Genomic DNA, 14,745 nt, shown 5'->3' with positions numbered 1-14,745 from the left:
CTCTCGTTAACTATGTTATTTGACTTTAATACGCGAAAACACATGAATGGAATCATTGGTTTTCACGAAATGACACATTAGGGTTGAGAATTGTAAGGATTGAAAAAAACACATTTCTCGAGGTTTTTTACTAGTTAACTTGGCTGATGCATTCCTACTTAGAATCAATACAATAATTTCATATTCGTCTCATCTTTCTTTATTCATATTCTGAAGTCTAAGCCAACCAAACAAAAAAAAGTTATAACCAAAAACTATTGGGACACTGCACGGCCTTCAACAATGAACAAACACATACTGCTTAGTAAGCTATACAGGCCCCGGCATGACAATAAGAAACAATTAACAAGTGAAAACCAACGGCCTGATTTAAGCTTAAAAATATGATAAAATATGGCTAAACAACTCTCAAGTTGGAACAATAAATGTTTGCAAACTTGGCAATGAGATCAACAATAATCATTTACCTTTTTTAAATTCCAGTACAGCATGTTCCAGATAGATGTCACATCCAGAAACTATAAACTACAATATGTTGTGTATTTAGCAACAAAATTAATATTCCAGAATTAAGGTTGAAATAGAATTTTATATATTATGGTTTTAGATGTTTCTTAACATTAGGTCATTTAGTTACGTTCACATGGTTTATTTTCAACCATTATATATGGTAATATCATAAAAAGTTAGTATATTTTCATTCTTAACAACATATTTTTATTCTGAAACAACATATACCACTGCAAATATTCTATAGTGAAATTGGTAATCTGTTCTACAATAATTATATAAAAAGGTAAAAATATATAATTGTTTTAGTCTGTTATTAGTCCGTTATTTCGGCTGGAAATTCGGAACAGATCAACAATTTCCCATTGTCAGTTTTTACTTCTAAATCTGCAACTAGACGCATCTGAAAACAAAATCAATAAAAAAGCTATATTTACAAAAACAAAAAAACAAAAATGCACATTTCTGGAATTAGATTGACAAGAAAAGCTCAAGATGTGTCAAAAATTTGTATAATCGATACCTCATGACAAAGCATGTTACATGACTATACAACAGACAGCGGGTGTGAAGATTATAACCAAATATTTATAAATGAGGTTCTAGTATATCCTATGTATAGAGTTCAGATCATATTTGGTTTTTAGAGCCTCTCTTCAAAGTAGAATTCACGTGTCAATTAAAATTCTTTAACCTTTAAAATAAAATTGAGAATGGAAATGGGGAATGTGTCAAAGAGACAACAACCCGACCATAGAACAGACAACAGCAGAAGGTCACCAACAGGTCTTCAATGCAGCGAGAAATTCCCGCACCCGGAGGCGTCCTTCAGCTGGCCCCTAAACAAATATATATATACTAGTTCAGTGATAATGAACGCCATACTAAACTCCAAATTGTACACAAGAAACTAAAATTAAAAATAATACAAGACTAACAAAGGCTAGAGGCTCCTGACTTGGGACAGGCGCAAAAATGCGGCGGGGTTAAACATGTTTATGAGATCTCAACCCTCCCCCTATACCTCTAGCCAATGTAGAAAAGTAAACGCATAACAATACGCTTTCTCTACATGACGATTCCAATTCCCTTACAGCTTTATAACAGTAGAAGCTGTATGTGGCTTATAATTGGTACGCCTTACATGCGTTTCGTCTACTAAAGACTCATCACTTGGCGTTCGAATAAATACATTAGAAGATGTACTGATGATAAACTGTAGTTTTATTATATTTTATCAGATGCCAATATTCATGATTTCCGTGAATCTAACTAAAGCACATAAATCTAAAGATTGAATGTTGATTGCTTAACATCCAGTGTCTATAATTATTTCATGCATATTCATGACACCTAATACAATACGCATGTTTTTCAAAGGTCGGAAGACACCGATGAGGGGCGGCAAATTTGGACTGCCACTTAAAAACAACGTCAATTTGGATGGGGGTAGACCATATTGCCTTGCAACATGCGGACTCCCCACCTTTTCTGGTTTTTCTGGCCGATCGTAAGAAACGTGACCATAGTTTTACACTCAGTCACCTTACAAAAATATGCCACCTCACATTACCTTCTACTGGAAGAGTCGTTCATTTTAATTAAAAATAGTATTTGGGATTCTAAGAATATAACTCACCTTAGGATACGCTGATTCAACATAAATGGTATCTGTAAAAGTTGTTAGTACTCCTTTGGCAATGGGACATGTTATACTATTAACGCATGCATCCTTGTGAAGTACAAAAGGCGTTTTGATTGAACCAATATATCCATATATATTTGTAGTGGCGCTTTTGATATTTTCATCTGGAAAAAAAATAAATCGATTTTTCATTAAACAATGTCGTCCATTTTAACGAAATTTTCCAAGAAGTGCTTTTCATTATTAATCTTTATAACGAATTTGTACTTTCGAGCCGAATGTTTGAAAAGCAAACGATGTATAAAGATATATGGAACACTTTTAAAAAAAAATGATCCAAACATGATAGCCAGATTTATTCATTTAAGAGATTAAGTCATTTTGACGATATGTCCATTAAAATTGAAAAGACCAATAATCATCTACATGGCTTACCAAACGACTTTGGATTTCCTCGGCAAACACTTAAATACGTATTTCAAGTATATTTTTGTAGAATGCTAAAATGTCTAGCTGACATTTTCAAGTTTAAAATATGCTTAATCATTTTTGATCGTATTTCGGTGTATTTGATAGTATTTTGGTGTACATGTGTGACTAGTTTTTAATGTTTATTACGCATTTCTCTTTTTTCATGATACGTCAGAAATTGAAAGAACAAATGGCAGTCAAGAGTTCGTAAGTGAAAATAATGGTCGAGGTAGTTTTTTTTTTGGTCTAAATAGTGTCCACCTACATTCACATTTATATTTAGAATTCACAAAACTGATGAAATGAATATTTTGACTTACTTGGTGTCAGTTGAACAGTCAGTGTTACATTTGTATTCCTTTTAAATAGACATGGGCCTTTAGGACAATCAGACACTTCAAAAGTACTTATTACTGCTGCACTTGATCCTTTAAGATAATATTACAATGCACAAGTTAATACCTGAGAAATCAAAAACAGATCGAACCAATACCAAGCAATTTCAAACTTATTTCATTATTTGTCATCATTCTGACAAGTAAGAATTAAGTAATAATTCGAAAGCTTTTCTTAATAAAAAAAATGTCATAAATTATATTTTCATTGGAACGCAATTCAAATGATATTCTATCTTAGTGATTATTATTGAACCTTGTAAAGCAATGTCAAAATTAAAATGAATAAGTTTATTGAAAAAGTAATGCAATAAAAGAGTGAAGAATTAACATACCGCAGTCCTTGAATTCAGTACCAACTGCACCAAATATAAATTGTGCTAATATGGACCATATATGCAGAAACACTCGCAAAATCGATGCCATCTTCACAAATTATTACAAGAAAATAGACATAATGTTAATTTATATACATTTCAAGTATTAAAAACTAGTCTTTGGACATTCACTAGTCGAATCAAATTACGAGATTACAAATCCTTATGAATCGAACCATCAGGCGATGTTAATGATGTCTTTACTTTTGATGTTGTGGCTAAACGTCAAACAGAAGGTACAAAGTACTGTCCATGTAGAAATCTAATGAAAGATAGATATCGTTCATATCTGAAGTAAAAGAATTATAAATGTATATCAAATAAAAAAATATACTCGAAATATGTATTCAACAAATAAAAAAAAAACCACACACACAGCCAAGGTAGATGTACTTGTGACAACTGAAAGACAAAATAAAATAATGATGATAATAATAATAAAACACCACATTCCTGAACCAGATTTTGGCATAGGAAGACCGTCAATGAAATAGCAAGTCAGTATTATGGACTTGCACACAAATAAACCCACATGTTATCATAAAGTCTGCAATTGGCGAACAATTTTCGAAACGTACACAGGTATAGGTTGCAATTCTGTAAATACTGACAATGCAATTTCCCATTGGAACTCCCTTTGCGGCTAAAATTGTGACACTTTTACTATGAAGTTTCGTGAAAAATAATATCCCAGAACGGAAAGTTTATATGCACTACTATTTTATTCAAAGGTCAAAATATAGGGCTGTGCGGCATATTTTCAACATTTATATGCCCTGAACTTCTAAGAGTTTAAACTTATACTAAAATTCTATACTACCCTTACCTCCATTTTTGGACCTCCTAAGAATTAAAATTTAGCTGCTACCATGTTTTTCAATACTGGTTACATTCCCAAGTGATGTCTCGATGAGATGAAACACAGAGATCATCAATGGGAACCAGTACGTTAACAAATTAACATACCTATGAATATTAAATATCTCCCCAAAAGAGGCGTGGTTTGAGAAACAGCTGTATTTACAAAGTGCAACCTATAAAGACACGTTGAGGGGTTACAGTTATTTTCTGCATACGTACCTAATAATCTCTTTGCCAAGAGAAGTTCTAGAGGGGATATCTATTGCTTTTAGGAATTTTCTAATGTCAATTAATGCATGATGTTTTTTTACGAAGGTCCACACGAAAATAATTCATCTTGACCATTTATCCATGAATAGATTATTGGCCTTATGGTCGAGATATTAAAAAGTATCAATATGATTTTATAATTTTTATGATTTATAAAGTATAATAAGGTCATCGTGACCTCCATTTCATCCATGAATGGCTTTGGTTAAGTCTTCAGATAGTTTCAAGTAGAATTAAAAACTGCCAATAGCATTAATATCGGAAAGTCTTATACTGACATAACAAAACAAAGGTCGAACACAGATCAAAATGAAGATAAATGTCGTGTCGTAATACAAAAATGGTAAAATAGTCGTGTTTTTTTTTTAAATAAATGAATTAATTCGAGGTGTACTTTAGTTCAGAGATACTCAATCAACATTCACAGATAAGAAAAGGAGTTATAAGGAGGGAGAAATGGTGCTATAATATTGCATTCTCGACTTATGATCATGACGATAAAAAGAAATTGCTTTAAAAGAGGGTTTTAAAACATAAGAAATTTCGAAGATGTTTTTGTGGAAAATTCAGTTCTTAAAGCTCAACGTATTCCGAACACTAACATGCGTTACATAGCGGAGACAATCAGTAACAACAAAGAACAGATAGTAGGTAATTCTGTTCAGAGGTCAAAACATTGTAATTTGGAAATATTGGGCATATAGCTGAGTTGAATTGAACAAGATCGAAAAGACTTCACGAGGAATGATACTAGTGGATAGGTCCGTATGAATATAAAAAGCATAGCTAAATGTGGATTTGTAGGAATATGAATTAAAAGATAAGGCATTTAATTTCCAGGTTGTGGACGATCGTATCGATGGGGATTTGTGGACACACTTTCAAATTCAAATTATGTGCTTACAATATATTTTAAATGTGTGTGGTTGATTTACCGCCAAATAACTCTACACGAGAAAAAAATGTATATGAACTTTTGATGACTTTGATGACTGAAATCTACACTATACCAAATTGGCATATATTCTATTTAAAAGGAGACTACAACAGTCTGTGTTAGAACTTTTCCGCCCTTTTTGAGGGGATCGATAATCCCCGGAATGCAGCAATGTTGATTTTTAACAGAATGCATAAAGCAGCTAAATATCCGAAAACGGCTGCCGTAATAAACCTAGAATAAGCCAAAAAGCTTGCCGGAATATTAACTTTCAAAACTTTGGAATGATGAGTGTGCTGTTGAAAAGACTGAAATGAAATTCTAAAAACTCTAAAACAGATCTACGTCATGTTTGTTTTGAAGGATGAAAAGCTATCGACAGAAGTGTTCAGGTAAAACGTCAGGCACTATTGATATTCTGTATACTGAGCTTGTAAATTCTATTAGCAATCCGAACGAATAATTTGAAGAAAAAAAATCGGAGTCTAAAATGTGTGTTTTCACAACATTCAGATTTACCAGAATGATTGATACCGGATAATTTTTTTTTTTTGGCTTATATCCCGTGTCATAAAGAAATAAACAATTGGAAGTTATATAGTTCACAGTAATTAGATTTAACTCTTTTTGTTATTGTTATATAATACATAATATCAGATTTGAATGTAGCATGCGTGTGAATAAGGTATTAGCAAATCTTTAATTAACATGTGTGGCACTTATTCAACAATTTTCTAATTCCAGAACTGTAAAATCGTCATTTCAGATGCAGAAGGTAATTATATCGAAAGTATACAATGTATTGTAATTGATAATTGAATGGGTATATATTCTAAAGTGAATTCCTTTCTCTTTGTTTTTAGATATAAGTCATTGGTTAACTTTCTTAACAAATTACTTACACTCGTTTGTATAAGATTAGTTTATGAGTTCCTAAATATGCTTGATAACGAAATAAACGCCTCATATTTCAAAATATGTCCCCGGGTCCAGATTAAGTAAGATAATACAAATGTACTATAGATAAACATATGGTGTGATCAGTGAAAGAAACTATGATATAATGGCGTGATATTTTCAAATTTGTGTATTCATATATTCTCATCGCCGTAGAATTTCCAGTTTGTTTACATTTTTATGAAAGTTAGAATAGGATATTTAAACATGTACGCATATTCCAATATGAGGTGATATTTTCAGCCGAGGAATGCTTTTATGTACGTGTCAAACTTGTTATCGAACCATTTTTGAACTGGTTACATGTGACAACCTTTCGCAATGGCATGGAAAACATAGATAAGGTTAGTAATAATTACTCTTATCTATCTTCTCCCTTTCCCGTGTGACCAGTAGATCGTCATGATGTCCCTCAAAATTGTGGTTGTTATTCTGTGTTTTGTAGCATTGCAGTTAGGCTCTGCAACAGTATTCAAAGATTGTGGTAGGTTCATTTTGTTTGGAACTTTTTTTACGTCATTTTTGTTTTTCAGCAACGTAATCAAGTTAATAACTAGAAGAGCTCCAACAAATTAAGGTTGCATTAGTTCTTATTTGTAGAACTTAAATCGATGTTAGAGGCCACTATTCGAGAAACAAAACTGCTTTCGCAACGCATTAAAGAGTTTTTTTTTTTTTAATAAATGATTAATTAATTGGTTGATTTGTTACAGTTATTTGTTAAACGTCCAATGTCAATAATTTCGGGAATATTATGGATGATTACAAGTTTTAAAATTTACGATAAATTCATTATGTTGGAACATCCCCGAAGGATCTACCAAATGCTTCAGGTGGAAATTTTCAACTGTTGCTTGAAAAGATATATTAGATAGCGGCAGAAACTTTTTCTTTCTTCATCAGGTCATCAAAGGACGCCCTTAAAAATTTATCGGAAGGTTTTTTTCACGTGCAGAGAGAGCACGAGGCTCTTTGTGAGACATCAAATGAAACGTCACCATTCAGAACGGACGTGAATGTATTTATAATATAAATCCAAACCGATGTACATCTTTACATATGTTTTAAAACCCAATAGTCCAGGTGACCATATTTTGTATTCCCAAGTGAAGCCTTTTGATCTATTCTGAATAACTGAATGGTATCGAATGATTTGAAACATTACAAATTTCGCAAATCCGTGGAACCTTTAATCAAATTATTTCATAAAAAAAACAAAAAAAGAAGAACGGTTATCTACTGCATGTCTCATCTGTTATATTAGGTATCCACTGCATGTCTCATCTGTTATATTAGGTATCCACTGCATGTCTCATCTGTTATATTAGGTATCCACTGCATGTCTCATCTGTTATATTAGGTATACACTGTACAGCCACGTACTTATACATCACAAAAGTTAAGTGACGAATATTCAGTTGCTCAATATAGAACCTTTACTATTTTATTGGGCAGTTGCCTTTATGCTATAGTGAGACTGATTTTTTTTAGACTTAGATTCATTCCACATTGGTCGAAGTAGATTTCTCTTCTGCTTTTATGAATACCGGTATCCTATTTTTTGGGGGGTTATTGTATTTAGAAACAATTCAGTTAAAGACAACGGTGAACTGTTTCAAAACATTAAATAAACTCATCATAGATACCAATATAAAAACTTTGTCAGTGGCTATTCTTCCGGCTAGCCGGAAAAATAGCCAAACATGTCTATTCTTGCTTTTCTCTGCTATTATGCTATTTTTGCGGCCATACGTAACAATGAATAATAAATATGTTTTTAGTTCAGTGGTCATTGTAGCATCCAGTGGAGAATGCATTTGCAAAAATTTCCTCCCGTGCAAACACTGAGAATTGGAACTATTCATTTTTGCAAGTTCTACGCGCGGACGTTACTGATTATAAACTCAAGATAAACCGTTCTGGAAAATTGTACTACTAGTAATAAAAACAAAAATAACAACAGAATAACTAGGGGAATAAAATCCTCAGGTATACCAAATTTTTTTTTTACTTGCTGTTCTTTGGAACACGCCGAATCTCATTAAATAAAAGCAGCTTGCCAAAAGAGATGAAAAGAAGAATATTAACAAAATCGATTGATAAACAACAAAGACACTTTTGAATTAAAGCTACTTGGCAAAACTAAAACAAATCAAAATTCAAATGAATTTATTTCATAGCATACAGCATATTCAGACTTTGTTCTTGCTTCTATGTTCTACCTATGAATTTCCCGCAAGGTTAGTAGTCGGGCCAGTGATTTATGGCATCCGCGAACGTCTATGATTCCTAAAGAAGATCCTCAATTTATCTTCTCCTGGAAGTTTGGTTCCAATTTATTCGTCAAATGATTTTGCACGATTTTTATTTAAAATTTTCAATGATTTTTTAACACATAGAAAACGAGAGAAAAGGGTAGGCACATGTAAACTGCCCCCAAAGTAAAAAGACTGTGTCCATAATAGCAAAAAAAAATATTTATTGGGAAGATAAACAAAAAAGAGTAAAATGAAAAAAAGGGGGTTTAACTTTATACCCCAAGTCTGGAATACTATTCCCAGCCCAGGTATATCAGTTCATGTTAATAGATCTCCGTTGTAGTAGTACTTACACATCATGCAGCCAAGTTAGTATATTTGATTTAGCCGTTTTCCTGTGAATTAATTTATGTGTTTTGCCTTCATCAATACAGGTAAAGGAAATGGGGTAAATCATCAATTTCAGTCTGATTACACGCTTTATTCCTTTCAGTTTACGTGCACAAGCTATTGTTCTGGAGTCTGTCCCATAGAAATTTGTTATAAAGCAATCACATTCTCTGTCATTCTCTTTATGACATCTTTAAATATAAAACACGATCTCCAATTTTCACAACGTCCATTGCATACGCGCGTTTGCATTTCCGACACCTCATCCGGGTGACTGTCTGCGCCACATGACACTGCTGCTGAATTAAACATTTGGGCATGCGCTAACGGATTGCCGGAAAAATAGGCATTTCACCTATTTTACTGGTTTAATAGCCGGAACAATAGATATTCCGTAAGATTTTGTACGCCAGACGCACAGTTCGTCTACAAAAGACTCATCAGTGACGCTCGAATCAAAAAAGTAAAAAAAAAAAAAAATTAAAAAAAAGAGCCAAATAAAGTATGAAGTTGAAGAGCATTGAGAACCCAAAATTCCAAAACGTTTTGTCAATACAGCTAAGGGAATCTATTCTTGGGGTCGAAAATTCTTACTATTTTGAAAAATTTAAAGTTTTGTAAACAGTTAATTTATAATTATTAAAAAAAAGTATTAACAAAAATACCAATGCAAATTCAAAAAGTCCACAAAACTAGACAAAATCAAACGCTCGACTACATCAACCAGCGGAACGAATGAAAAACAATTGTAATTTTCCTGATTTTGTACAGACATTTTCTGAAGAAAATGGTGGGTTAAACCTGGTTTATAGCTAGCTAATCCTCCCAATTGTATGACAGTTGTTTATAGTTCCGTTAGATTGGCAAAACTGGATGAGCAACCAAAACATACATAATTAGTTAACAAGACAATAATTGGGATCCAGCAACCAAAAACTGGGTAAATATACATCACAGAAATACAAACACAACTGACTTAAAAATTCAGACAAACATACAAATATTGATAAACGAACATACAAATATTGATAAACAAACATAGAAATATTGATAAAAAATATTGATGTATTTTGCATTATTCATGTTTACTGATTGAATACTCAATTCACGTTAGATGAACTAAGTAGAAATCCGAATGCAAAAGGGAATTTTTATCCTTCTTTATCGTTCTTTAGATTGTAAATATTACATTATGTCAGTTGTTGATTATATATTGAAAATTCAAATAAACAAACATTATATCAGTATTTAGTTAGAAACACATCAGTTTTTGCCACAGCATTTGGTAAACAAATACTACAATCCTCAATCGGGACCTTCACACGTTTTACTGTGAAATTGCATTTAATTATAACTCCATCACGAGTACACTACTTGTTAACGTACCAGTTGTGTGATATAAAATTGAGAACTTGGCCCATTGAATTTGTATACTGGTCGTATGTTATTTCGAAAAAACTATGTCCGCAAACAAATCGAAGTATTTCCTACACGTAACGCGAGCGTGCGTGAAAAGATTCTGATTTTCTTTACTTTATTACAACATGATTATAATGGCATTAAGTTAACGCTTGATCCATTAATTGCATTAAACACGTCATAATTCCTTTCCAATTGGCTCGTCAAAGGTTGTTTATTTTTGTAAAGTTTCCTTCGTCTACCATTGAAAAGTTGATACAAACCACGGATCGATCAGAGGCGGACCAACTATGGCCGAAATCTGTATTTTTACGATAATATAGTTACAGACAAATGCATGGTTCAGATGACTGGAGAATAATGCACTCAAAAGTAAAATGTCGCATTCAGCGCCCATTTTACAAAACTTTGAATTTTTCGAACTACCAAGGAATAGATAATCTTAGCTGTATTTAGCAAAGCCTTTCGGAATTTGGGTCCTCAATGCTCTTCACCTTCGTACTTTATTTGATTTATCTTCGGATTCGCCAAAATTTCTTAAAAGCAAACAGTTACTATAAAGGATTTGAGAAACAGGTATATTGAAAATAAAACACATACATTAAAGTGTTAGGAGCCTAGAAGCAATCAAACATTTATGTTATTTCTTTCTTGTTTTAGGAACGAATGCAGGTACCCTTGCAAGTGTAGATGTTTCAGATTGTCCTCAGAATACAGTTCCATGTCCGTTTAAGAAGGGAACAAATGTTACATTGGTTGTTAAACTGACACCATGTAAGTTTTAAATGAACATCCAAGCTATTGCAAAGTTTCATCGAGATGTTTATGAATTTTATAAATTTATTTTATTGTAACTAATTATTACACAAATATTCATACAAATATCAACTCCGTACATTCTGAAATTTCAAGAAAGGCTTACTAAAACAGAAAAGAAATTAATCTAATAGAATTTTATTAGTCCATATTAGTTTAAGAATATGCCATCTGAAAATTCTTTGTAGTCTCTATATATAATAGTCATTTAAATACTATCAAATGATTACTTATACGGCTTGTCATTTTCCTTTTTTATAGAGTGTTTTATTGTTTATGATTATTTTACAGAATCAAATGATAATCTTTAACAAATTAAAGAAGAGTTCAAACATTAAAAAAACCTGAAAATCAACGTGTATTTCATGCCTACAAGTATCTGATAAACCAAGTTATAAGTTTTTAGGTACACGATTGTAATGAAGCACTGTAGTAATTGTTTAACCTAACGACAAACTATGCTAGTTCGAAATGCGCAAACACTTATTATGCATTAGTTATACATATGTATCTTGGCGTTTAAGGTAAATGTATACATCATTGCATGTTTTTTTTTTATTCTGTACAAGCAGCATGCAAACTTCCGTGGACAACTGTCCTTGTTTATTAAAGGGATGTTATGCTTAATCATTTTCCGGGGTATTTGTATGCATAATTATGTTTAAAAAATCGTTTCAGCCGAAGCCTCAAAAGGAGCAACATTAAATCTTTACGGCATAATTGCTGGAATAAAGACACCTTTTCAAACAAAAGTAGATGCTTGTAAAAACGACATTACTTGTCCTATTAGTCAGGGACAAGCAACAACGTTCACAGCTATAGTTTATGTTCAACCAGCATATCCAAAGGTAGGGAATGTATTCTTTTAGCTATGACCAGTACGCCCGGGCGTGGATTGGTTTTTAATAATTGAGAGACGTTTATCCAATACCAGAGGGGTTGGACCAGGAACAATTATATGTAAAAACCGTGAGAGAGACAGAAGAAAAACGACTTCAAATCGCTGAAGATACTTCACATAAAATAATTTTTTTTGTTTATTTATGAGAAATAATCAATAAAAAAGATATTTATATAATAGAATATTCAAGCAAAATCACACTAATGATATAGGCGTGAAAGGTATCTTGATGAAATGTTAAATTTTATTGCCAAGTTTTAACTCGCTATTATTTTAAGAGTCATTCTCTGTAAGCAACACATTTTCTGATATAGGGTTGGAAAGTGAGGACCTCAAATTGCAATGAAACTTGATACTTTATACTCAAATGTCAAACTTGTTTGAAATAAAGTGTTAGACTGATACACGGGTTGCCGTTGCCATGGTTTCCATACATTACCAAATATGGGATCTACAAAACGGTCCTTCGAGCTGTGAATTACGAGTTTATGATTTCTGCTTTTGTCAGTGTGTCTCGGTCACTTTTATTGCAGATACGCACACATTTCGATGTTTTAAAGCAGATACATTTTTGTATAAAGCTCATGAGTTTAGAATTGTTCTTCAAATTATTTCCTTTTGGCTTTAAAGATTTATTGAAAGAAGTTTAGAAAAAAAACTATTGTTGTTCAGTCGTTGAACCACTAAAACAAAAATTTTCTGCATTGAAATTCTGTATAAATAGTTTGTTCGTGTCTATGAATTGTTTATAATGTTGCTACAAGTATATGCAATGATCTACTCTTAAGGTCTTACGATTCAGTTATAGGGGAGGTAATGATGTTGCTAACGTAAAATGTTATTTTTCACGACGTCAAACTGTGACATATCGTGAAAAGATGCATTTTCGACTGATTTTTATCATTCAGATTGATTTAACTTGAAATCAAGTTCATGGACCCCTCTTTAAAAATGAAATTTGGCTTGATTATGTATGAAGATTCTTTGTTCCAATTTTTATGAACAAATCACCGATGAAATGTTTTCAAATTAGATAAGTATACATAAAAAAATACCGTTCTTTGACCAAAATCAAGAAAATGTGATAAAAATTAATAATTTCCAAAGAATTGTTACACAAATTCAAAGCACACTTATGTAGAGAAGATATTCCAGATGCTTTTACAAAAATCCGCTTGTGTTATCTTTTGAAACAAAAAAGTTATGTATGTCTTTCCAAAGGATAGAAATGTTTAAGAAACCGAAATTTCCAGTAAATGTCTGAAATTTCAACCCCATTTATTTCTTAAAGTAGCACATGAAGGTATATTTTTTATTACATATTTGAATTGACTAGGTGAAAAAATAGCTTGTATGCAAACTTTCGTCAAAAATTCACCTGGGGATCAAACCTGTATCATATGCCCTTAAGTACAGCGACCGATATAAGAATGCAGGACAGCATGAATTTAAATCGCCACGTTAATTAATTTGAGCTTGTCTTAGGAAATGCGAGTTGTAAAATTGTTTATTATTGTTTTGGCGCTGATTATATATTATAAGTAAATTATTGAGCTGTGCCTTTCTTGTACTGATTTCTAAGGTATAGAAATAAGGAGATGTTGTATGATTACCAATCATACAAGTAGCCATTCAAGACCAAAGGATAACTATTGTACAATGTGTCATCGTACGTGACTTCAACAATAAGCAAAATCATATCGTATAATATAAAGGCCGTCGGCTTGGAAAATGTGAAACAATTCAAGAGAAAGCCAACGGCCGGACATATACTACAACAGTAAAACGAAAAACCTTTATGGCATATTGCAACAAACGAAAACCAATTCATTAAAGGTTTTTTGATTTGAATAGGAACATAAAAGAATATGGGACAGTGCAGTAATGACACAACATAAGAACATACTGAAAATATCAGTTGTCTCATTAGATCGGTACTTAGAACAAAAACGAATACAAAAAGGTCAAGAGACACTAAGTATCGATTCAGGAATACCCGCAGTTAATGAAAGCTAGTTCAAAGGCCAATTACATTTAATAAATAAGCCATATTTTCTAAATTATGTACCTTTTGTTAGTCAACGGATCGAGATTAAAAAGAAGGGTTGACTATACAAATATTAACAGATTCCCCTTCATTACGTGTTTAAATCTAGTGTCCATTTATGTTAATGTATGTAGGATCCCATCAAAAGATTGAACTGCTGAGAGATATTGTTCATGGTAAATCGCTTGTATTTAATGATGCATTTCTATTAACTAGGGATATTCTGTAATATTTGATCGAGTCGATATTTAACATCAAACTATTAAATAGCATGTGAATAGTTATATATTTTGTTGATATTTTGTTTCAGCTCCGCCTAGTGGTAGATGTAGAATTGACATCAGATGATGGCAAATTTCTTGTTTGTGTCCAAGTTCCTGCTGAAATAACAGACTAGTTTAATATTTGAATGCATTGCCTGATAACATATTATGTTCTTACATACAATATCACATACTTATTGTTCTAAACGAAATAAAACTTTAAAATTC

The 14,745-nt window shown here is 32.2% G+C and overlaps 2 protein-coding genes across 2 annotated transcripts; one reads left to right on the top strand and one right to left on the bottom strand.

Moving 5' to 3' along the window:
- Nucleotides 1-619: 619 nt before the first annotated feature.
- Nucleotides 620-3,585, bottom strand: LOC127736921 (ecdysteroid-regulated 16 kDa protein-like). Its single transcript, XM_052247487.1, has 4 exons — nucleotides 3,357-3,585; nucleotides 2,947-3,054; nucleotides 2,150-2,319; nucleotides 620-913 (listed from the first exon to the last, which is right to left on the bottom strand). Exons 1-4 carry the CDS (start codon nucleotides 3,445-3,447, stop codon nucleotides 827-829), a joined length of 456 nt encoding a protein of 151 aa, XP_052103447.1. The 5' UTR covers nucleotides 3,448-3,585; the 3' UTR covers nucleotides 620-826.
- A 3,228-nt stretch (nucleotides 3,586-6,813) lies between these two features.
- LOC127737971 (NPC intracellular cholesterol transporter 2-like) lies at nucleotides 6,814-14,745 on the top strand. Its single transcript, XM_052248939.1, has 4 exons — nucleotides 6,814-6,907; nucleotides 11,151-11,264; nucleotides 11,985-12,154; nucleotides 14,565-14,745. The coding sequence occupies exons 1-4, from the start codon at nucleotides 6,826-6,828 to the stop codon at nucleotides 14,649-14,651; spliced, it is 453 nt and encodes a 150-aa protein (XP_052104899.1). The 5' UTR covers nucleotides 6,814-6,825; the 3' UTR covers nucleotides 14,652-14,745.

The sequence above is a fragment of the Mytilus californianus genome, unplaced genomic scaffold, assembly GCF_021869535.1.
Source record: "Mytilus californianus isolate M0D057914Y unplaced genomic scaffold, xbMytCali1.0.p SCAF_4, whole genome shotgun sequence".
Taxonomy (NCBI): Eukaryota; Metazoa; Mollusca; class Bivalvia; order Mytilida; family Mytilidae; genus Mytilus; species Mytilus californianus.
This window is presented reverse-complemented; position numbering and strand designations above follow the sequence as displayed.